We start from the raw sequence: 21,690 nt of genomic DNA on the forward strand, positions 1-21,690 counted from the left end.
AAAAAGCTAGATTATAGAAAAAAAGCTAGTTTTCAACATAGAGAATGAGATACACCCGACAACCGGTATAAATATATACGATCGGAGCAATATTATCGTTTTATCAACTTTTAATTACTTTTAATAACTTTCCCGCGAGAACTTCACAAAGTATTACCAATATTGATATTTTAAAAATGAGCTTGTGAAACACATATGTATAACAAAATATAAACTGAAGCTATCCTCTAGCATAAGCGTTTTATTTGGACTAATTATAAAGCTTGTGTCAAATGCAACTCTTTTTTTGGAAATTATTTAATCAGGGTAAGACAAATGTGGTCTAGCCCAACCTGGCCTTGACCGTGTTTATCTTGAGAGGCAGCAGCTGCAGCATTTCGCGCACCACACCGATCTCTCCCTGCAGCTGCTCGGCTGCCTCCTTGTGGAGCTCACAACCGGCATCGAACAGCTTGTAGTACTTGTGACAATTGGCGAGGTGTTCCAGCTGCTGGAGCGGATGGGCACTGATCAGCTTGTAGTAGATGCGGCCAATGTGGAAGTGGGCGTAGAGCATGAGACGCTGCTCCTGCACGTCCATGTTGGGACGCCACTCCTCGCTCTGCGGTTTGGCCAGATAGGATTTGACATAGCTCTCAAAGTGCTTGATGGCCTTCATGCAGCTCTGGTTGACCTTTTTGATTTCCTCCGGCGACGGTGTACTCGTCGATCGAATAATATCTAGACGAACGTCTAGAACGGCGGCATGCGCTGTTCCGGCGCCATACCAGCATTCCCGGCATATCTTCATATAGAAAATGGGATCCAGAAGATCCAGCAGATCCTCCAGATACTTGGCACGCCGCTTTTGCATTTTAGCCTGGTTTTCCGGATTCTCCTCGAAGAAGGCAATGTGCTCGTACGCCTCGGCGTAGTCCTGTATGATCTTCGAGTACTCGGTGGCCTCGTTCTCGGCCTTGTAATAGTCCTTGGCTATGTCCAGCCACTCGTTAACGAAATGGAACACCAGCTTGGCATCGTCGAAGGTCAGGCAATAGTCGCAGCTTATTCGATTCTCGCAGGCGGTGAGATCGAGTCCTGGAAACCGGGACTGTTTCGCCTCGACCAGCCGAAGATTGCGCATCACCTTCTCCAGGCTCTTGGCCTCCTCATCCTCATCCTCGTCCCTCATCAGACGCAGCTTGGAGGTCTGCATCAAATACAATCCATACTTGGCCCAACAGCGTGCCACATCGGCGTAGCGATGTTTAAAGGTCTCCGTTGTATCCTGACGCTGCTTCTCGCTCATCTCCGGCTCCAACATGTGCGTCTCGTACTCGGCCATGATGAGCGTGGCGGCGGCCAGGTGATGACGCGCCTCCTGGAAGCGCTCCTCTCCAATGTAGAACTGCGACAAGGTGGCCGTGTTCAGTGCGAAATCAATGGCATCGTACGTCTTGTACTCCAGTTGCCGGTGCAGGGTGCGATGGCAGCACCTGGCCGACTTCTCCGGCTCCCCCAGATGGCCGTACATCTGGGCCATGTAGAAGGAGACCAGCGTGTACAGAGATTCCAGCTCCTTGGGTCCCGCCGCTGGAGCATCCTGTCCATCCTCCGGGGGATTGAATATATCCTGTACGGCTAGGGCTTGCAAGCCACTGGCCTTAAAATTCTCGTAGCTGGTATCCGCCTCAATGAGAATGTCCAGACCCTTTTTGTAATCCTCCTTGGAGGCCAGCACAATGCTCAGCTCGTTGATGGCTCCAATGAATGGAATGATGCCTTGGGGAAGCTTCTTGAGCGGAGTGACTAGTTCCAGGCAACGATTTAGTAGCTTTTCGCCCTCCGACGACTCCTCCGTGTAGATATAGATCCTGCCCAGATCGCGACAGACAAAGGCCAGTAGGGAGCGGTAGCAGAGGTCATCCTGCCCCCCATCCTCCTCGCTGGCCTGAACAGAGACCAGTTGGTCGTCTAGCTGCCTTTTCAAATCGCTCAGAACATCGCGGGCTTTGTAATGGGAGCGAAAGGGATCAGTGGGCGGATCACTACGACTCTCCTCCTCCACCAGACGGTTGGCCTTCTCGTACAGCTCCTTGTAGTCGCTCAGGATCTCCTTGGGAATGACCATGTTGACTGGACACTGTCTGCCTGGTGTTTACTTGTTATATTTTCTATTATTTACTATTTTTTCTGTTTTTTTTTTTGCTAGTTTGTCATCGCGATGTAACCAGTATGACCGTGCTTTAAAGTTCATTTATAAACAACTCTAGCAGAGACTCAAACCAATCAAGATTACAATATTATGACACTGAAAAAAACAAGCTGAAAGGAAATGTACAACTTAAAAAAAACAAATTAATAAAAGTTAACTTCCATTTAGAGGAGTTTCTAAGCAAACTGAGCGAGCATACCATTAAAGCTAGTCAGATCTTCTTCAGTGTGACCGCACTGCGCTAATAGTACTAATTGCAGCCCTGGCCGCCATTTTTGGTATTCTAACCTATCAAATCGCAGTCACACTGCATTGACTTTCAGATTTTTTTCGCGTTGCTAATATTTTTCGGAATATACCAAAATATTTACCATAAGCAGTAAATTAAAAGACTGTTTTTGGCGCTCATCTTTAAAAAGAAGGATTTTCGATTTATTCTGAAGGACAACTCGTTTAAAAGCAGGAACAATGCTTAAAGTGTTTAAGCAGGACCCCGACGACAAGAAAGTGAAGCGACTGTACCACCAGCGTTACCGCGCCGACTGGGAGAAGATCCCGGCCTTCTCCGCCTGGCTTCGCTCCAGCAACGATGGCTACTCGGCGCACTGCATCATCTGCGACGCCAATGTCCTGGCCAGACTGGCCTCCATCAAGCAGCATCTCATCACCCGGAAGCACCAGGAAAGTTCCAAACGCAATGCCATTAGGAATGGCCGTTGTGTATCAAAAAATATGTGGCTGACTAGCTTATATTAAATAGTTAAAAGTTTATAAAAAAATCCCAAGTACATTTACTTCCATTTAGAATACGATCGTATACCAATTCTCTCTTTAAAGCTCATTAATACTGAAACCGATTAGATTTGAAAAAATGTACCTAAAATGGGAACCAGATGATTAACAGCTGCTTAATAGAATAGAATGCTCACAACTTCTTAAATTCATCAGCTGTTTGGATACAATTGTAACACAAATGGCAGCCATACTGATGCTAATAAAATCTGAAACAGGTGAAGACAACATCTAAACCTATTTAAGTACAATAATCTACACTAAAAACCAAGAATAGTATTTGCCCCTTTGCTGTCGTATAACTCATACCCCAGAATTCGTCAATTCATTATTCCAAAATAACAATTTTCATTTACACTTACAGACCATGGTCAAGGGCGAGCTCTGCAAGGATAACCATAATCCCGATCTATCGGCTTCCATTACTACCGTTAAGCCAAAGCCAAATCCCAAACCAAAGCCTAAGCTAAATAACAAAATGCAGCCAAAGATTAAGAGCGAGGTAAAGCTGGAGCAAATGGATGCCCAAGACATGGCCTCAAACGACTCAATCCTGGATGATCTGTTGGGAACAGAGCCACTGGTACAGGAGTATGTGGTTGAAAACGAGTTCATCGAAGAGCATGACCATCAATACCAAGAGCAGGTAGGCTACGACGAGGAGATGGTCCACATCAAGCAGGATGAGCCGGAGTTGCACGGTGACTATCAGGACGACACCGTCTCGGAGGATGCCATTATTACTGAATTTGACCTGTTCGGCAAGAGCTTGGCGCTGCAACTAAATAACATGGACCTGGAGGACGCTCTGCTCTGCCAGGAGCGCCTTCAAGTCGTGCTCACCGAGTTTCGCCTGAAAATACTCAAGCGCCAACGGGAGGGGAAACGCAGTTCTTAGGCTTACATATTTTATATCAAGTGTTGTTGTCTTATGTACATAGAATAATTCTTTTAGCAACTAAATATAAATCTATTCCGCTTCAATTTCGTCTATAAACGCTCGACACTTCTTCTTCAGCACTTTGATGGCCTCCAGAAAGATAACATCCGGCTTGAGGGCGCCCACCGACTCCACGGAAAAGATGTAGTGGTCTCGGACACGGGCCAAGGTAACGGCATCGCTGAGCTGCGGATAGCGATAGACATTCCGGCTGCAGCTATCATATCGCGCATCCTTCACATAGGCGCTCTCGTTCTCGTCGATGCCAATCACTCCGGGCGAGAAGCAGCTCTGCAGAAGGTACGCATCCTTGCCGGTCACCTCGCGATTTAGTTTGATCTGTGGCAACAGTCGGTAAGTGGCCGTCGCCACAGGCGAGAACTTGGCGTGATCCCGTCCGAGTCCCTTAACAGCCACCAAGCGTAAATCCAGCTCATGACCCGGTCGGAGTTGGGCAATCAGTATGTCCTCATGGATGCAGTTCACTGCACTCTCGCTGTAGATCTGCGCCTGCTTCCCCTTGGGCAGCCACTTCAGATGGCCCGAGTACACCTTGTGGTTCTTGTAGATGTCATCGAAGTTCGACTGATCCTTGCCTGCATCCCGACGCCTTGAGCACTTCACCTTCAGCTCAAACTCCAGAGTATCCTGCTCTGTCCCCGCTTCGCTGCTTTCCTCCGTGCGATAAGCAAAGAGTCGAGGATCAGCTCTCAGCGGCAGCAGGCCCATCCGATGGGCCAGGACCTCATCCTGGATGATCGAGGTGTTGTTGTATATGTACACCTTTTCGATGGCCATGCTGGGCACATCGCTAAGCATTAGTCGGCGGAAGGCATTGGCTATGGCCGGATAAACTCCAATCAGATCGAACTCCAAGCCATCTTCATCGTTTCTGAAAGATAAGACCGGTTAATCCTCGCCAGAAATCTCGATAAAAAAAAAAAACCCACCTCACGATGGTTATTTGCAGCTTCTCTTTAAATGTCTCAATTGTGAATATGTCGTCCGCCAGGCCATAGTCCTGCGGATCCTGCTTGACCCGGTACTCCTCCATGTACAACAGCGGCTCCTTGCGCTTCGTGCTATCCATTTTCCTCAGGTATTTATATTTAAAACTTTTACAAATTTTAACCGCACGTGTTGAAACCAATAAGACCGCGGTCGGAATACCAAAATATACCATTTCGTTTTTAATATACCATAAAAATATACCGTAGTGCAAACGATTCCGTGTGACTGGCAAATAAAAGGAGAAGAAGAAGCAGGGCACCGGCGAGATTTTTATTTCTCCAGAAGATTTACGTAAAACTTGAAAATTCCTCAAAACCTGGCCACAGGATGTCCCGCTCCCTGCAACGCTTAATGGGCAGCTGCCGTCGCTGGGCGATGCAGCCAGCGGCCATCCGCCACTACGCCGCTCCGGCGGATGCCACAAAAGGCAAAGGTCCGATCTCCTGGAAAAGTCTGGCCGTCATTGGAGCACTTGGAGCCGGTGGACTGGGCTTCATGCTGTACGTGAAGAGCGAGAAGGACGAGGCGCGGCTAAAGGAACGCCAGCGGCAGCTGGGAAAGGCGGCCATCGGCGGTAGGTGGGAACTGGTAGATCCCCAGGGAGCGGTGCGCAAATCGGAGGACTTCCTGGGCAAGTGGCTGCTCATCTACTTCGGGTTCACCCACTGCCCCGACATTTGTCCCGATGAGCTGGAGAAGATGGCCGCCGTGGTGGACGAAGTGGGTATGTAAAAACGGTCTCCTCTCTTTTTGCATTTACCAATTTATTCCCCTAATCCCTCCCAGAAAAATCCCCCCAAACGCCGGCGGTGCAGCCCATCTTCATTACCGTGGACCCGGAACGTGACTCCAAGGAGGTGGTGGCCAAATACGTGAAGGAGTTCTCGCCCAAACTCCTGGGACTCACCGGAACCGTCGACCAGATCCGCAATGTGTGCAAGGCTTTCCGGGTTTATTTTAGCGCCGGACCGCGCGATGAGGACAACGACTACATCGTGGACCACACCATCATCATGTATCTGGTCAATCCGGACGGCGAGTTTGTGGACTACTACGGTCAAAATCGGGACAAGGACCAGTGTGTGGCCTCCATTCTGGTGAACATAGCCAAGTGGAACTCGCTGAACAAGAAGGGCTGGTTTAGCTAAGCTGTTTAAGCCTTAAAAATGTTGATTCGTTGTATTTATTTTTACGTATAACGTACGCCAGTAGCAATATAGCAAACAAAAAATTATGTTATATCTTTTTTGCTCTTTGGATTTCCTAAATCTGAGTCAATTTTTTAGACATGTGGAATTCAATTCAAAATAAATTGAAAACTAAGTGAAAAGGAAAACAATATCCAAATATATAACTGCCATTTGGGCCAATTCATAAAAAGTGCACGTTCCACTATTTCCTAAAAAATCCAGCAAATTCGAAAATAAAAAAAGTGTAAAGCCATTTTTCGAAAACTCAGAAAGCGAACATTACAAATTACAAATCAATTGTTTAACGCAGATTTTTAGAGACCTAGTCCACAAGACTTTAAGGATTTACCACTTCGAAATCAAATGCATAAAATAATAGTTATGGACTTAGATCTGCATGTTTATGCTCACTTCTCTGCTAAACTATTTTTTAATATGATGAAAATTACAAAAAAAAACGACGCAAAATTACAAACTAAGTTTTAAACGCAGTTTTTTAGAGACTAACGTAGCAGGACATTAAAGATATAGCACTTCGAAATCGGAAGTCTGTAAGAAAAGTTATGGAATTAAAGCTGATGGTTTTTGGTACCTTTTTTAAAATGATTTTTTTCGGAATTTAATTAAGGAGTTATGTCGTAAGAATATCAGCCCAAACTTTCAAAACAAAATTAAAATGCAAATTTTTAGATTCTTTAGCCACAAGAGTTTAAAGATATACAACTTTGAAATCGGAGGCAAGGGAGAAAAGTTATGGATTTAAAACTGCAGGTTTTTGGTCACATTTCTGCAAGGACGATTTTTTCGGGAATTAAGAATGGGGTAACATCATAAATTACAAACCAAGTTTTAAACGCAGATTTTTAGAGCACTAAACCACAATACTTTAAAGACATACCACTTTAAAATCGGATGCTTTAAAGAAAAGTTATAAAATTAACACTGTAGGTTTTTGGTCACATTTCTGGGACTATATTTTTCGAGAATTGATTAAGGAGTTATATCGTAAAAAAAAAACAACTCGAAATTTCAAAACAAAATTTAAATGCAGAGTTTTAGAGACTTAAGCCGCAATACTTTAAAAATATACCACTTGGAAATTGGACGCCTGAAAGAAAAGTTACGGACTTAGAGCTGCAGGTTTTTGGTAACTTTTCAGCAAAGCCATTTTTCGGAAGTTTGGAAAGGGGTTATTAAAAAAAAAATGAAAAAAATAAAAAATAGTGTGAAAACATGTGCTAGTGGAAGCCGGCTAAAAAAAGTTTATTTTGGTATATTTTCATTATGCGAATAGTATAACTAGTATATTTAAAAATCCAGGTGGTTATTCTTTTTTACTGTTCTCCGGTCACATCGCCCCGTCCCTTCTTTTTCGTTTTTCCTGAAATCAAGATGGTAGGTTTTTCACATAAATTCGTAATCGTCGAACATCCGCGTTGAAATATGAGCGAACGAATGTGGGGCCGCTGCGAAAGCAGAGATTGCAGCGTGGCCGACTCGAGGAGCGGAATATCGAGGGCCGCGCCGTGTTTTAAGTGCGTTTCTGATCGGCTCGAAAAAATCCGCGGTCGCTGATTAAAAAATTACTAAGTTACTAATTGACTTGTGTGTTTTCCGCCCGCCAGGTGAACGTACCAAAACAACGCCGCACCTTCTGCAAGAAGTGCAAGGTCCACAAGCTGCACAAGGTGACGCAGTACAAGAAGTCCAAGGAGCGCAAGGGTGCCCAGGGCAGGAGGCGTTACGACAGGAAGCAGCAGGGTTTCGGTGGCCAGACCAAGCCCATCTTCAGGAAGAAGGTGAGTCTCGTCGGGATGAGTACTGCTCGTCCGGCTCACTTGCCACCAGACTGTCGTACATCTATTTCGATTCTGAATTACCAAGAAGATCTAAATGATAGATATATCAATATCATGATAAAAACCAAGAACAATCGACAGTCTTGGTGGAAAGTGAACAGAACCCTAAAAAATGGCGCTTAGTAGAACTAAATCGCTGCGCTCGTTGAGCATTCGGCTTTTTGGTGGGAACAAACTGTGCCAGATCAAAATTGTTATTGCACCGGTGAGGTCTTATAGGCAGCGTCATGTGGCATCCCATCCCATGGCGCCCCACCTGCAGTTTCAGACATTTCTCCGTTCCCTTAAGCATTGTGTTCTCCTTACTAAACGTGATTTATTGTACCATTTCAGGCCAAGACCACCAAGAAGATCGTACTGCGTATGGAGTGCACTGAGTGCAAATACCGCAAGCAGACTCCCCTGAAGCGTTGCAAGCACTTCGAGCTGGGAGGCGACAAGAAGCGCAAGGGACAGATGATCCAGTTCTAGACACACTTAGGCTCCTTCATCCAACCGAGAAACTCTTTTTGCTATCGAAGTGGTTTTAAGTTGTTTTTTTGAGCCGCCGCATGGCGGCAAATAAAACAAATTAAATTGTAGACGTAAAGCTTTACCAAAAATGTTTAATTGAAGAGTGTAGCAACTAGTAGTGCTATATCACAAGTTGGGCTTGTTGGCTTGGCTTCTTCAAGACTCACTCACTCACGCTGCCCATCGGCCAGGATTAAATCGGGAGTGCTGAAATGAAACATGAGGTTGATTTTGATTTCAGGGAGCGTTAGGACTTGACTTACTCCAGCAGACGAGGCTCCAGGCCTTCGGATTGCATTTTCTGCTTGACGGCCGGCGGAGGGACTCCAACTTGAACCATTTTGAAAAACTTCCTGTAGCGCAGATCCTCGCAAGCTCGCACTCCTATAAATTCAGATGGGGCTTGCAGTTCTTCAGGTTGTTTCTCCTCGGCTGGAAGCTCAGTATCCACAATGGGAACTTCAGGCGGGTTGGTTTCCTTGGATGGCGTTGGGGTGCTGGGTGCCTCTTCAGCCACATGGTGCTCGGTGGGTATGGAAGCCAGCTTAGCCTCCAGGATGATAAGAGCCGCCTCGGTCTTTTGCAATTGCCGCTCCATCTCCACAAACTTTGTCTCACAGCCCAGGGCGAACTCATTCAGAAAGGTGCAAGTGCTGACGAGAAAGTGATTGACAAAGGCCAGGATGCGCTTCTGATTCAGCGGCGGTATCTGGAAGAACCGATTTGTGGAAGTGCCAGCTATTTATAGTTGTAACTCCATTACCTGGGTTTTATCCACATCGCCCACAATTGAAGTTGCATCCATTATTTTATTGTTTTTGTCAGCAGTCTTTTTTCAAGCTTTTAGGGTTGTCAGGTGGTTCGGTATGAAATATTCTTGGCCTAACGCTATGCTGATCTAAAAATTTGGTATTTCGGTCTAAACTTGAAAAAGTCAAGTGAGCGCCTAATTTAAAAATATTTATAATGCACAGAGTTATATTCAATGGAAGGTATTTTTGTATATTTCCGATGAGCCTAAATCCTTTCTTATTACAGCTTAACCTTTGCAATCAAACCTAAAACAGTATAGTATCAATATCAAGTAATAAAAATTATATTTTGTATTTTCCAGACATTTGCTGTAACTCAATTTCTTTAGCTCTTCTGCACATAAATCCGAAGACACATTCGTGATTACTACAGATCCAGAATATATTTCATATGCTTTGTGGGGTTTTAAAACGTACTGGGTATATTCATCAGCGCCGTGAAGTCTTTAATAGGCGTACTCGAACAGATTTATTTGTTTGCTAACATAAAATGATGATGAAAGGAATCTAAGAACGGACTCGAAGCTATTGCACCAGGAGACTGGACTGCGGATCGGGCTCGTCAATGTTGAGGGACACGATGTGCTTGCCCGGAACCATCACGTTGCCCAAGAGGCGGGGCTCCTGGCCCTCCACCAGGTACTCGGCGCACATGGACAGCACGATGTTTGCGTCCCTATCGGTGCAATTGAAGAATCCCACCAGGACACGTCCATCGGTGATGACGATCCGAAGGACACGACCCAACCATTTTTGCAGCTTCCTCCTGCCGGGCGTCAAACTGGCATCGTTCATCTGGTGCGGGGCATTCGTGGTGATCCTGAAGGGTTCCGGTATTGTGGGTGGATGTGCTGGTAGCACCTGCTGGCCGCTGATACTCAGGTCAGTCATGGTTTCGTACTTCGAGTGAGATTAAAATAAATACGAAAAATTATTTATGTTTACTGTGCGCGATTTTGAGTTTGTGTGTGTGTGTGTGTGTATAAGGTCCAGGGATGCAATAAAAATTTTAGTGGTTCAGTTCACTGGATCAATTTTATCATACGGGATTTTAAAATTATTACTTGAAAACATATTTTATTTGGGAAATTCACATTGTTAATTATTCAAAAACATATAAAATAAAAGGAGTAGTCATGAGGCACTGCTTGTAAATATTAATTTAATTTTTGTGTTTAAAATATGCAAATTTATTTTACAAAAGGCTTGTAGATTTTGTAAGAAAAGTGTGGCTCACTAGCTAGATGTAGCCCTGGTTTAAGTGTATAACTGAAACGGTCACTCTGACGCAATCAGCTGACTCCTATTTTGCGGCAATTTTGTTTCGCATTTATCCAAAGCTTCTCGAACTCCCTAATTTTCAAATCAACCAAAATGACCGGCAAGGCCTTAAATATTGGAGATCAGTTTCCCAACTTTTCGGCCGACACGAGTGTGGGAAAGATAGACTTTTACGATTGGATGAGCGATAGTTGGGCTATTTTGTTCTCTCATCCGGCGGATTTTACTCCGGTTTGTACTACGGAATTGGCAAGAGTGGCGGCCTTGGTTCCGGAATTCTTGAAGCGAGGAGTCAAGCCAATTGCTTTGTCCTGTGACACCGTAGAATCGCACAAGGGTTGGATCGAGGACATCAAGAGTTTTGGCAGTGGGTTCACTTTAGGTCTTGGCTAGGAACCCATCTAATGAAGTTTCCTTTTCAGAGCTCCCCAGCTTCGATTATCCCATCATCGCGGATGACAAGCGGGAGCTGGCCCTCAAGTTCAACATGCTGGACAAGGATGAGCTCAATGCTGAGGGTATTCCCCTTACATGTCGTGCAGTTTTCGTTGTGGATGACAAAAAGAAGCTACGCCTATCCATCCTTTATCCTGCCACCACAGGACGTAATTTCGAGTGAGTAAATCATAAGAATATGGGTAAATCATTTATTGTTATACCGTTCGCATTCTAGTGTTCTACATAATTAAAAATTTAATAAAAATATAAACGAAATAGTCAACTAATTTTGATAAATTTCGCTATTTAATTTTGATATCAGCAGATATTGATGATTAGGTTAGAGATAGATTAGATAGGGTGTCTGTTTTGTACAAATCGTGTTCATAAACGTTGAAAGAGATATGTAATTACTTAACGAGGCATATTCAAAACTACTAAACGGTGTTTATAACGATAAAAGCTTTGAAAACGATTATTTACTTATTAGTTTGCCAACCATTTAATGTTACATACTGGGTACTGCAATATGATAAGTAGTAAATAAAATACTTCGTTTATTTAAAAAAAATCAATATCCAATATTTAACTATAATTTTTTTTGTTCCCCATTCCAGTGAAATCCTGCGGGTCATCGACTCACTGCAATTGACCCAAACAAAGAGCGTGGCCACGCCTGCAGATTGGCAAAAGGGTGGCAAATGCATGGTTTTGCCAACCGTCAAAAGCGAAGATGTGCCCAACCTCTTTCCCAAGGGTATCGAAACAATTGAAGTTCCGTCCGGAAAGAGTTATCTCCGGATCACACCTCAGCCCTAAGGGTACAAATCGTCTTTTTTCAAGTATGACTTTATTACAAAAATTATAATTAATAACAAATTAATGCACAATAAAGTATACGCTTACAACCGTATTTTAGCAGGACTGCGCTTTTAGCATGATAAAATGCGCCTCCTGCCAGACAAAAGTGCCAAAAACATTCGACTTACAAACTAAATCAGATGGGGAATGTGACAAAAAAGGTCGCGTTTTGTGTGTACAAAATAAATATACATTCAATATACATATAGACGTATAAAAAAGAGGGTAAAGATATTGCAACTGGATAACCCTGAGGTTAGAAAAGTATAAATAAGGCCAATTCTGTACAATAACTGAAGAGCTTTCGAGGAAAGAAGAAAGCGAAAGACCAAGCTCGTGCCCGTAACCAAAGGTAACTGAAATTGAAAAGGTTATATTAGATTAAAATGTAAATTTTAATGTTTTTTATAATAAATATACATTAGAAAAGAAACGTACTCTTAGATTTTGTGTATCGCCTACCCTGACTACCCTGTCTTTAATTAAATAATAATTACTGATAATAAGTATAAACACAAGAGCTAAAAACACTTTCCCTTGTTCAAATACTCAACGATATTTAACAATCTGAGTTTGCTTAGTGACCGTTTCCTTGAATATGTTAATGAAATGCAAATATGTACATTATAAGATGTAAAAGCTTTCGCTGCCAAACAGGTTCCATGCGATCATAAATTCCTCTCCAATATAAACAAGAAAGAAGCGTAATAGATTGATATATGTGGATTAACTTAGAGTGTTCTTGAAATTACAAGTGGAAAGAGACTTGATCTTCCCTAGGAATTTGCCTTCTTTAAGTAATTAGAATTGGTACTTACAATTTAACTACCACATTTTTCTCCCGCTAGCATAGAACCTCCTATACGTCAGTGTCTACGCTGCGGAGTGGTCTGCAGCATCCGCGCAAATCGTCGCACTAGGAAAGGCCAAAGGATTAGGACGGCAAACCAGAGCGGGGAGATGTTCCTGAAGGGCCACCAGGCGGGCAGTGATCGTGGCTGCTGTCCCACCGCTCCCCTCGCAGCCTTCTGTGCAGTTCGAAGCTCGTTAAGCGACTGCTCCAGGCCTCGCACCTTTTGCTGCACTGCACCCACATCGCTGTTCATGCGGGAGATGGCCGTCTGGATTTGGCGCAGCAAGTCCGTGTTCTGGGCAATCGCCTGGGTCAGCTCGTGGCTTAGATCGTAGGGATCGTCGTATTCATCGTCCGAGGGCTCCACAATAGCCACACTGCTGTTGTTCGTATAGTTGTGCAGTGTCGTTGTGTCGTGTTGTGTGAAGTTTACAGATTTGGGAACAAAACCATTGGTCAATGGCGGTGACGAACTGTGGCCATTCTCTTTTATCGTTTCGGACGAGGCCAGCGGTTGTGTTGTGGCAGCCACTTCCACCTCCGCCTCGCTGTTGCAACTGGATCCGTGCTGCGGACTGTTGGTGCGCGAATGGAACGGCGAGTTGGGATGTGATTCGGCCAGTTCCCGCATGCCGGGTGACACAAGCTCTAGTTCGTCGAGACTAATGTTCCCTAGATTGTCCAGGCTTCCCACAAAATTCTGAACATTCTCCGTAAATGACATCGTTTCGATGATCTCCTGGAGGCTTTCCACATAGCGTTGCATGGCCTGCTCCTTGCTCAAATGCCGGTTATCATTCCACGCGTCCCACTTGGCCTTGCCCACAATGTCCCAGAAACCGGGCTTCTTCTGATCGCATCCCCCTTCGGTGGCCTGTTTGAACAGTCCGTAGAACTTGAGCATCATGCTGGTGCTGGGCTGGTAGGGTCCATTTTTGGGCAGACCCTTGATCACGTTGACCGCCGCCTGGAATCGCTCCTCAATCGCCGCCGCCATTTCTGTAAGATTATCTGGAGATTAGCCACAGTACACTCGATCGATAAGATATATATATACATGTTATATGTGTATATGGATAGACGGTGCCAAGTTCACCGATTAAACAGGTGAACGTCGCTTACAAATTACCTAATTATTGTGTGCAATCCGCGCGGTGTTGCAAACCAATTTCGGGGCCCCCTTTTGGTGTCTTTCTTCGTTTTACTATTATTATAATTATTCATCAATTTTTGGGGGGCGATGTTTCTCGGATGCGCTGGGTGACAAAGTTCGAGTTCTGAAGTCCAGTCTTCTGAGCTTCGAATCGGCCAAAGCTTTTCCCCTCCCGTATTTCTTATCGACCTCGCAATTATATTGTTGTGCGCTGCGCTCGTCTCAGCCTTTAATTTCGAGTTGCAATCAAATAAAACCAAACAAAAACTCGAAAACTCTCTCTGAGCGCGTACGTGAGCCTGTGCGTATGTGGGTGTGCGCAGGGGTGCAATAAATGTATCGAACCGAGTGATGGTCCGTTAATTGGCGTTAGGGATGAAAGGCAGGGCGGAAAAAAGATTTTAGTTTGAATTTTTGTCTATTTGCTCATAAAACATATGAAAAAATGTTGATTTATACAAATATTGGTGAATAAGCCACAGACTGGTTCTTGCAATAAATAATACAATTTGGATCCTTATCACCTCAAAATAAGTTAAAACCCCTAACTCTTATTTAAAGCTCTATAGTGCATAAGAACACTTAGTATAAAAAGAACTTATCAGACTCAAAAATGTATTCAATCATAGGTATTTATTACACAAAAATGTACAATTTAATATTAAAAAAACATGATTAAATTATGAATCATATAACTTATGTCTTTAAAAACAGGCCTACTATCACAGCATGCCAGGTTGAACATTTGTGGGAGGTATTGGTTATAATCAGCACTCACGAAGGTCGAATTAACCAAAAAATTAAGCTATATAACATTATTTAATGCAATAATCAAATTTAATATATCTATTTAGTGTCAACTATCGCTTAAGCACACGTGTGCCATCTCTAATTGATTTACCCCCGCCATCTTTGGTATTTTTCGCAGTTCTCACAGACGGTCACTCACTTTTTCATTTCGTAAAAATCAGCAATCGACGTGCTTAATTATTTGCATTATTTTTAAACAAACGCCCCGCAGAGCTTTCCGAAAGCTGCCACCGCAAAGTACGCGAAGAGCCATCGCTGGCCCATATCGAACTGCCAATTTCGGAGGGATTTAACACGCTAACGCATCGGGAATCGGGGAACCCAAAGCCAATTTCACAAGAGCTGCGAACTGAGGAAGCGGAGTGGTGACTTCATTGCAATTAAACATGAAATTTGCTGCAACGACGACCGGAGTACGACATTTTTGTATTATCGCCAAGCAGCAGCAGCAGCAAAATCAGCAGACTATATATAAGATACGCCCGCAACAATCGCGATCGGAGTTGAACAATTGCAAACGGCAAAGACAGTCGTGTAGAATTGCCAAAAATTGGAAACACCAAAGCTTTTGCATAGGTGCGTCCTGATCGGAAACGTTTCGAATTAAAAAAATAAAAAAGAAAAGAAAAGAAACCAAGCCCAGCTTCGAAAAAAACTCAAGAACACAATATTTCTAACCTAAAGAAAATCAATAAATCGGAGCAGAACACGTGCGTTTTAGTTGCCGCCAAAGCGACGGGAGTGTAGACATTTTCGCCGTTGTGTAGACTTTGCCATCTTGGGAAAGAAGGAAAGGACACTCGGCTACAAAACATCTGTTCTTTTTTTCGTATTCGTTCTTTGTGTTTGAAGCAGCAGGCTAAACAATAGAAACCAAAACGTCGTCGTCGAGTTCAAACAAAATACGTGAACAACGCAAAAACAACAGCAACATGCCGAGACGCAACAAGAAAACAGCAGCAGGCAAAGGTGAGTCACAAAGAGAAATGTGTGTGGGCGTACACAGGAGAAAAGCAGGAGATAGATAGAAATTTATTCGAATAAATAGAATGTTTCTTATATCTTGTTGATATGTGTATTGTTCACATTTCATTTCATAAGGTTGCTAAAGCATTTTCGTCTGTTAATCAAAAATCAAAATTAAAGGGTTTTAACAATGCACACAGGTTTTGTTATCTAGTTTCTTACCTTTATAAATACTATTTTTAATATCAAAGATAATGATTCTAAAATAATGAAGAAAGTCATATCCATATCATCATTTTCTTTATGTGTAGCGAGTGCAGGGGAAATTTTCACAGCTGCTTTCGATTTGACCTTTGCGTTAGTCATGCGCTGGCTAATAAATACCGTGCACTGTTTTGTGTATTTCGTTGGCTTCCAAAACGTAGGAAGCTTTGTACTGCCTACAACCTGTTTGGCAATACCCTCGAAATAATTATTTTCATTTTGTTGCTGTGCTGGCACGAAAAGCTCTCCACGCGCTCAGCTGGCTACGCAACAACACAAGTAATCAGCGGAACACTCAATGTATGTAAATATATACGGCTGTGATCAAAATCATAAGTGTTATACATATATTAAAAAAAGCAAACCAAATTATTTTGATTATTATTACAGTTTTTGAGTTTTGTATTAAATACTTGTTTTATGTTAATGTTTTTGAAGAATTTTGAAATTACCCTACTGCTACTATCTTGAGCTCAGTTGTAAATAAATGTATATATTTACACATAGAGCTATTCAAACACACATATGTGAACGTTCAATGCCAGCTTATCAGAATCACGCCCAATAACAACTAGCAGACGGGAATACTTCGCTGCAGGGTATCAGTGGGCATGTAATCTTAGAGTGCGGGGTTGCTTATCAACACATTAGGTTTTCTTTTGGAGAATTTTTTTTTAGAATGTAGTGTACATTTCTTTAAGGAATTTTCTAAAAGGTTTTGGCTTACCTTTGTTTGGATCATTTATCAACGTTCTTCTAAATGCTATTAATTTACACAACTTACTAACATAATAAAAATATTTTTTAAAATATTGCAAATATTTGGAAAAATGATCCAGATATGAGAAAATAGACAATTATACATTAAATAAGTTATAAGCATATGAGAATGTTCAAGTTAATAAAAGTGCAGAATTTAGTATTTAGGGTATTTATTATTGCCATTATGATTCCCGAAGACATTCAATTTAAAAATAAAGTCGCGGAAGTGTTCATCTTCTTTCAGTACCCTATCGGTGACCTAATAATTATGCAACTTTGTGTTATGTATTATGTTTCTCTATAGACAAACAGTTGGTTTACTCGCCCGAATCTAATCCAAACAACTTTCAAACAAACCAGCTGTTGTCCACTGTTTTTCTTGTTTCTCGCAAGCAGTTACAGCACGCTTTTGTAGTTCGTTTGTGAGCTTTTGTGAAAGGTAAGAAACAGAAGGCGGAAACTACCTTGCCCCAAATAGAAAACAGGCACTGGGAAATCGCCATAATGAAAGTTGTGGTCGTCGACGGGTTTTCTTCGACGCCGTTAGCAAGCAACAAAGAGAGAGAAAAAGAAAGAAAACTTGTTGCACAACATTGGCTCCCAAACTGTTTGTTGTGAAGGTCATTGCTGGTGTAGCAAGCATGTAATTGAATTTCTAATTTGTCTATACATATATATATATGTATATATGTTCACATCGGAATGAGAACACAGCCAAATGAAAACTGCTCGAAGACGGAAAAGTTAAGTATACGTATTCGCTGCCTCATTTCAAATGGTTTGACAAACACTGCGGTCTAAAAGTTGTCACAGTTTGACGAACAATATGCGAGGGTGGTACCAATAATGTTTGCCATATTTTAAAGTGAATAAAGGCACAATATCTTAGTTATGTTTCAGTCAAATAGCTTTCGATTTCTTTAAAGCTTGTTTTTTTATATATATATTTTGGAGTATATTGAGCTTAAACAAGTTAGGAGGTGAATTTTAATAGTTGCTTACAGTTTTGCAACGCTTTTAAACAAATGCGTCGTTTCCAACTAAATGACACAAATTAAATCAATTAATTTTCTGCAGATAAACTAAATTATTTATTATCATTAAAAATATTAAAGATTATGGGTTAAGTGGTTCCTTTTGAGTATAAGCAGTTTTTGCAGACATCTGATTCGATTCCATTCTCTTACTCAAGCCAGTAAAAAAAAAAATTCTGTTAATATAAATGTGATAAGGTTAACTCAACACTTTATTTAAACAATTAAATTCCATAATAATCCTTTGCTTTGTCCTGCAGGCCGCACCAATGACTCAAATTCTGAGGACGAGTCCTTCGACAATGTGAGCGTTTACTCCCATGTCTCGGAGGTCGCCTCTTCGGAGGCCACCGATGAGTTGGCCAATGAGCGCTTCGAGGAGAAGTTCGAGAAGGCCCTGGAACAGGCCACCGAGAAGTCGGCCCAGACCCGTGTGCAGGCCCTCCAAGCGATTTGCGAGCTGCTCATGCATCGCTACATGCCCGATTTTGTGGAGGACCGCAAGATGACACTGATGGATTTCGTGGAGAAGAGCATCCGCCGCGGCAAGGGCCAGGAGCAGGTGTGGGGTGCTCGACTCGCCCCCCTCCTGGTGCTCCAAATGGGCGGCGACGAGGGCATCTCCAAGGCTATGAATCAGTTCCTATTGAACACCGTGCAGGACAAGTCTGTGGGCTTTGATGCTCGGGCCAAGTGCTGCACAGCATTGGGACTTCTCAGTTTCCTGGGCTGCGAGGATGTCGGCGAGTTGGTGCAACTGATGCAGTACTTCGAGGCCATCTTCGCCGGCAGCTATTTGCGTGGCGATGATAAGACACCGGTTTCGGTCACCGCCGAGGCGGGCACTCTTCATGCGGAGGCTTTGAACGCCTGGGGATTGCTGCTCACACTGATTCCCTCGGGAGATTTTGTTTCCCTTATGACCACCGGCCAGAACATGTTTCCGTAAGTAGCAGAAAAATGTAACAGATAACGAAATAATTTATTTTATGCCTCCAATTTATATATTAATTATACTTTCATTTCAACAATGTATATATAAAACTTAGTCATTGTTTATATTATACATTTTATATGTTATGGCTTACTGTTTCAACTTCAAAGAATTCAGTTATTCCAAGAATATACATATGTATGTGTAATGTTCTTACTAAGAATACCATAAACAGATTTATTAAAATGTTCTTGGGCCTTTTGCTTGGCAAAAATTAAATAGTCCTATTATAACTTACTGTTACAATTTTAAAGATTCGCAATTAGTTATATATTTATTATGTCATCAGTTTTAACTAAGAATACTATTTTATAACTTACAGATCTATTAAGAAGTTCTTGGGCCTTTTGCAATCCACACACTTGGATGTCCGCATGGCTGCTGGAGAGACTATTGCTTTGATTTTGGAGTCGGGCCGTGCCCACGATGATGATTTCCTGGAGGAGCATATTCCCGAGTTGTCGGAGGCCGTCAAGCAGTTGGCCACAGATTCGCACAAATACCGGGCCAAGCGTGATCGCAAGGCTCAGCGGGCTACCTTCAGGGATGTGCTGCGCTATCTAGAGGTGAGTTCACGTTTGCCCATTAAAAACTCGGGTTAATTGGTTTGTAAAGACACATTTAATGGTATTCGAGATGTACAAGGGACTACAGGCAAAATTACTTCATGTCGTTGCACGTGAATTTGAGCTCGTGCTTGCAGTACTTGGCCAGGCATTTGGAATGATCGTGCAGCCTGTTGCGCATAATGACGCAACCATTTCGACTTATCGAGTCCATGTATTCGCTGAAGGTCGGCACCTTTCGGTACGTGGTCGGGGCCGAGTTCCAATGCGAATTGCTGCCGGACTCGATGGTTTGCGAGGAGTCCGAGAAGCTGGTCTTGAATGGCTTGTACGTCTTCTGGCAATCGTCGCTGGTCACCTCGTAGCCAGTAGAACTATCCCGCTCCAGTTCTTTCATCACATTCGAGCGGAACTCATTGCAGGGTCCTCGTTCACTCATCAGCTTGTTGGCATTCTTGGACTCGTCCTCTGTTTTCAGACTCTCGTATATGCCCTCGGGATACTCGTTCATGGCACAGTAGTCGATCTGATAGGTGGTGAACATGCGGTTGGTCTCCAGCCTGCGACTCAGCTCCTCCTTGGGCAGAACCTTCAATCGCTCGTACAGATCCGGGTAGACGGTTCGCAAGATTTTGAGGAAGCGATTTGGCTGCAGCTTAAAGCAATCGGTCTCCGCCGAAAAGGCCATCTTGTCCACTTGATCCTGGGTCAGCTGGGTGGGTATGAGTCGGGGATCCACCAGTTTGCCCATTGGCGCTATGCCCGTCCACTCAACGCCGGCACAATCCTTGGAGGCACTGGGCGGCATCTTGATCTTAGCCTCATCCACGCATTCGCACTCGATAACCTGCGGACCCACGTGGCCCTCCAAGCCCTTTGGTCGCGTCAGGAACTCGTACCGCTTGGCATTGGGCGGCACATAGTCATGCTGATAGGTTGATAGCATCATCTTGACAGCGAATTTTATAAAAAAAAATTGCAAAAAAGAAATATGCCAAATACTTTTTTTTTTACTTTTGTATATTACAAGAAATTTCTGTCGCGTACAAAAAATTTAGTCTGCTTTACATGAAGCTAAAATAAAAAGTGATTAATGTCTACAATTTATAACATTAGATTGGAATTACTTGGCTTAGCCTACCTGGATTAAATGTCTTTTATTTTATTTAATTATTGCAGGAGGACATTTCGCCGGAAATAAGCATTCGTTTTGGTCACGAGTCCTTGACCCTAGATGCCTGGTCCATACACCATCAGTATTCGGCCCTGTGCACGGTCATGGGTCCCGGGATGACCTCGCAGCTGCAGGAGAACGAGTTCATTCGCGATATTTTCCAGCTGGGATCGCGTCCCACCAACACTGGCATCAATGGCAACGCCAAGGTGAAGCAGTCGAAGCTGGAGCGGGTATGTTAATTTAAAAAAGAATCCTTTGTTGATTTGTAAGTTTTAATTTCATATTTTTCTATTTTCAGCACCTGGTCAATGCGGCTGCATTCAAGGCACGCTCGATAACCCGTGGAAAGAACCGTGACAAGCGATCGGCCGTTGTCACTTAAATGCATACTCCTCTCCATCAACTGAGCCCATCCACTCACACACACTCGACCCCAAACACAACCATCTCAAAACCCGATAGCCAACTCTCTGGACACACTAGTTGAATTGCTTCTGATTTTAGCTTGAACCAGGCAAAGCGTCGCCAAAGCTGAAGAACTAAGTCTAAATTTAGGATAATTCATCAGGATAATAAAACAAAATTGGTATAGTTTATTATCATCCACACGATGGAGCCATTGTTTAAATAATATTAAATATTTATCGGTTGCGCAGTAGTTGTGTTTGTCTAACTGTCTGTAATGCAGGCTCCATATTTGGATCTTATATTTTGTGAAGTTAAAATTTACGCTGCGATTGTTACGACTAGCTTGTACTTGTACGCTTTTCGATTCGGGTAACCTCTTACGTTGTTGATCTTTTTTTACATTACAAATATACGAAAAAAAACATTTCTGCTTTAATGTTGCTAAAATAGTTAAATGCAAAAATACAAAAGTTAGTCATAGCATGACATGGCTTTTATTACGCATATTGAGTAAGCTATATAATGCATATATTTTGTAGTAGATACGTGTAAAATAAATTTTAGGCTTAAACAAAAACTAATCTAAATGCGTTTTTATCTGGTGACATTGGAAGAACTATAGTTCTTTTTCATTAAAAGAAAATAAAACTGCTTGGCAGGAGGTACAAATTTGAATAAATTCATCAATAAGTTTAATTTTATTTTATTACCCATTTTTTGGGTTTTTCGACGTATCCAACTTATTCAAAAATAATTGCAGGAAATTGAAATAAAAACCACAATACTTAAAGTTTTATAAATTGTATTTTATT

General features: G+C 42.7%; 11 protein-coding genes across 12 annotated transcripts; 5 read left to right on the forward strand and 6 right to left on the reverse strand.

Moving 5' to 3' along the window:
* Positions 1-223: 223 nt before the first annotated feature.
* Positions 224-2,240, reverse strand: LOC108147785 (KIF-binding protein). The gene has a single exon (XM_017274525.2). It carries the CDS (start codon positions 2,108-2,110, stop codon positions 323-325), a length of 1,788 nt encoding a protein of 595 aa, XP_017130014.1. The 5' UTR covers positions 2,111-2,240; the 3' UTR covers positions 224-322.
* Positions 2,241-2,501: 261 nt separating this feature from the next.
* Positions 2,502-3,970, forward strand: LOC108147799. Of its 2 annotated transcripts, none has more exons than XM_017274538.1 (2): positions 2,502-2,875; positions 3,351-3,970. In XM_017274538.1, exons 1-2 carry the CDS (start codon positions 2,663-2,665, stop codon positions 3,882-3,884), a joined length of 747 nt encoding a protein of 248 aa, XP_017130027.1. In that variant the 5' UTR covers positions 2,502-2,662; the 3' UTR covers positions 3,885-3,970. The 2 variants fall into 2 exon arrangements, with proteins under 2 accessions (XP_017130027.1, XP_017130029.1); XM_017274540.2 differs by lacking the exon at positions 2,502-2,875 and adding an exon at positions 2,909-3,204.
* LOC108147790 (DNA-directed RNA polymerases I and III subunit RPAC1) lies at positions 3,881-5,094 on the reverse strand. The gene is made up of 2 exons (XM_017274529.2): positions 4,877-5,094; positions 3,881-4,818 (listed from the first exon to the last, which is right to left on the reverse strand). Exons 1-2 carry the CDS (start codon positions 5,014-5,016, stop codon positions 3,957-3,959), a joined length of 1,002 nt encoding a protein of 333 aa, XP_017130018.1. The 5' UTR covers positions 5,017-5,094; the 3' UTR covers positions 3,881-3,956.
* Positions 5,095-5,167: 73 nt separating this feature from the next.
* LOC108147797 (protein SCO1 homolog, mitochondrial) lies at positions 5,168-6,171 on the forward strand. Its single transcript, XM_017274536.2, has 2 exons — positions 5,168-5,661; positions 5,724-6,171. The coding sequence occupies exons 1-2, from the start codon at positions 5,265-5,267 to the stop codon at positions 6,083-6,085; spliced, it is 759 nt and encodes a 252-aa protein (XP_017130025.1). The 5' UTR covers positions 5,168-5,264; the 3' UTR covers positions 6,086-6,171.
* A 1,271-nt stretch (positions 6,172-7,442) lies between these two features.
* LOC108147811 (60S ribosomal protein L44) lies at positions 7,443-8,567 on the forward strand. The gene is made up of 3 exons (XM_017274554.1): positions 7,443-7,522; positions 7,753-7,926; positions 8,320-8,567. Exons 1-3 carry the CDS (start codon positions 7,520-7,522, stop codon positions 8,455-8,457), a joined length of 315 nt encoding a protein of 104 aa, XP_017130043.1. The 5' UTR covers positions 7,443-7,519; the 3' UTR covers positions 8,458-8,567.
* LOC108147805 (WASH complex subunit 3) lies at positions 8,563-9,356 on the reverse strand. Its single transcript, XM_017274546.2, has 3 exons — positions 9,263-9,356; positions 8,763-9,208; positions 8,563-8,706 (listed from the first exon to the last, which is right to left on the reverse strand). The coding sequence occupies exons 1-3, from the start codon at positions 9,302-9,304 to the stop codon at positions 8,667-8,669; spliced, it is 528 nt and encodes a 175-aa protein (XP_017130035.1). The 5' UTR covers positions 9,305-9,356; the 3' UTR covers positions 8,563-8,666.
* Positions 9,357-9,736: 380 nt separating this feature from the next.
* On the reverse strand, positions 9,737-10,290 carry LOC108147810 (N-alpha-acetyltransferase 38, NatC auxiliary subunit). Its single transcript, XM_017274553.2, has one exon. It carries the CDS (start codon positions 10,200-10,202, stop codon positions 9,837-9,839), a length of 366 nt encoding a protein of 121 aa, XP_017130042.1. The 5' UTR covers positions 10,203-10,290; the 3' UTR covers positions 9,737-9,836.
* A 306-nt stretch (positions 10,291-10,596) lies between these two features.
* Positions 10,597-11,943, forward strand: LOC108147801 (peroxiredoxin-6). The gene is made up of 3 exons (XM_017274542.2): positions 10,597-10,959; positions 11,015-11,207; positions 11,648-11,943. The coding sequence occupies exons 1-3, from the start codon at positions 10,686-10,688 to the stop codon at positions 11,847-11,849; spliced, it is 669 nt and encodes a 222-aa protein (XP_017130031.1). The 5' UTR covers positions 10,597-10,685; the 3' UTR covers positions 11,850-11,943.
* On the reverse strand, positions 11,915-14,197 carry LOC108147793 (acyl-CoA-binding domain-containing protein 5). The gene is made up of 3 exons (XM_017274532.2): positions 13,874-14,197; positions 12,710-13,743; positions 11,915-12,247 (listed from the first exon to the last, which is right to left on the reverse strand). The coding sequence occupies exon 2, from the start codon at positions 13,739-13,741 to the stop codon at positions 12,758-12,760; it is 984 nt and encodes a 327-aa protein (XP_017130021.1). The 5' UTR covers positions 13,742-13,743; positions 13,874-14,197; the 3' UTR covers positions 11,915-12,247; positions 12,710-12,757.
* Positions 14,198-14,843: 646 nt separating this feature from the next.
* LOC108147993 (interferon-related developmental regulator 1) lies at positions 14,844-21,459 on the forward strand. Its single transcript, XM_017274808.2, has 5 exons — positions 14,844-15,676; positions 17,994-18,678; positions 19,050-19,293; positions 20,473-20,700; positions 20,769-21,459. Exons 1-5 carry the CDS (start codon positions 15,640-15,642, stop codon positions 20,850-20,852), a joined length of 1,278 nt encoding a protein of 425 aa, XP_017130297.1. The 5' UTR covers positions 14,844-15,639; the 3' UTR covers positions 20,853-21,459.
* On the reverse strand, positions 19,330-20,384 carry LOC108147994. The gene has a single exon (XM_017274809.2). The coding sequence runs from the start codon at positions 20,240-20,242 to the stop codon at positions 19,388-19,390; it is 855 nt and encodes a 284-aa protein (XP_017130298.1). The 5' UTR covers positions 20,243-20,384; the 3' UTR covers positions 19,330-19,387.
* Positions 21,460-21,690: the final 231 nt, after the last annotated feature.

The sequence above is a fragment of the Drosophila elegans genome, unplaced genomic scaffold (assembly GCF_018152505.1).
Source record: "Drosophila elegans isolate 14027-0461.03 unplaced genomic scaffold, ASM1815250v1 contig_814, whole genome shotgun sequence".
Lineage (NCBI taxonomy): Eukaryota > Metazoa > Arthropoda > Insecta > Diptera > Drosophilidae > Drosophila > Drosophila elegans.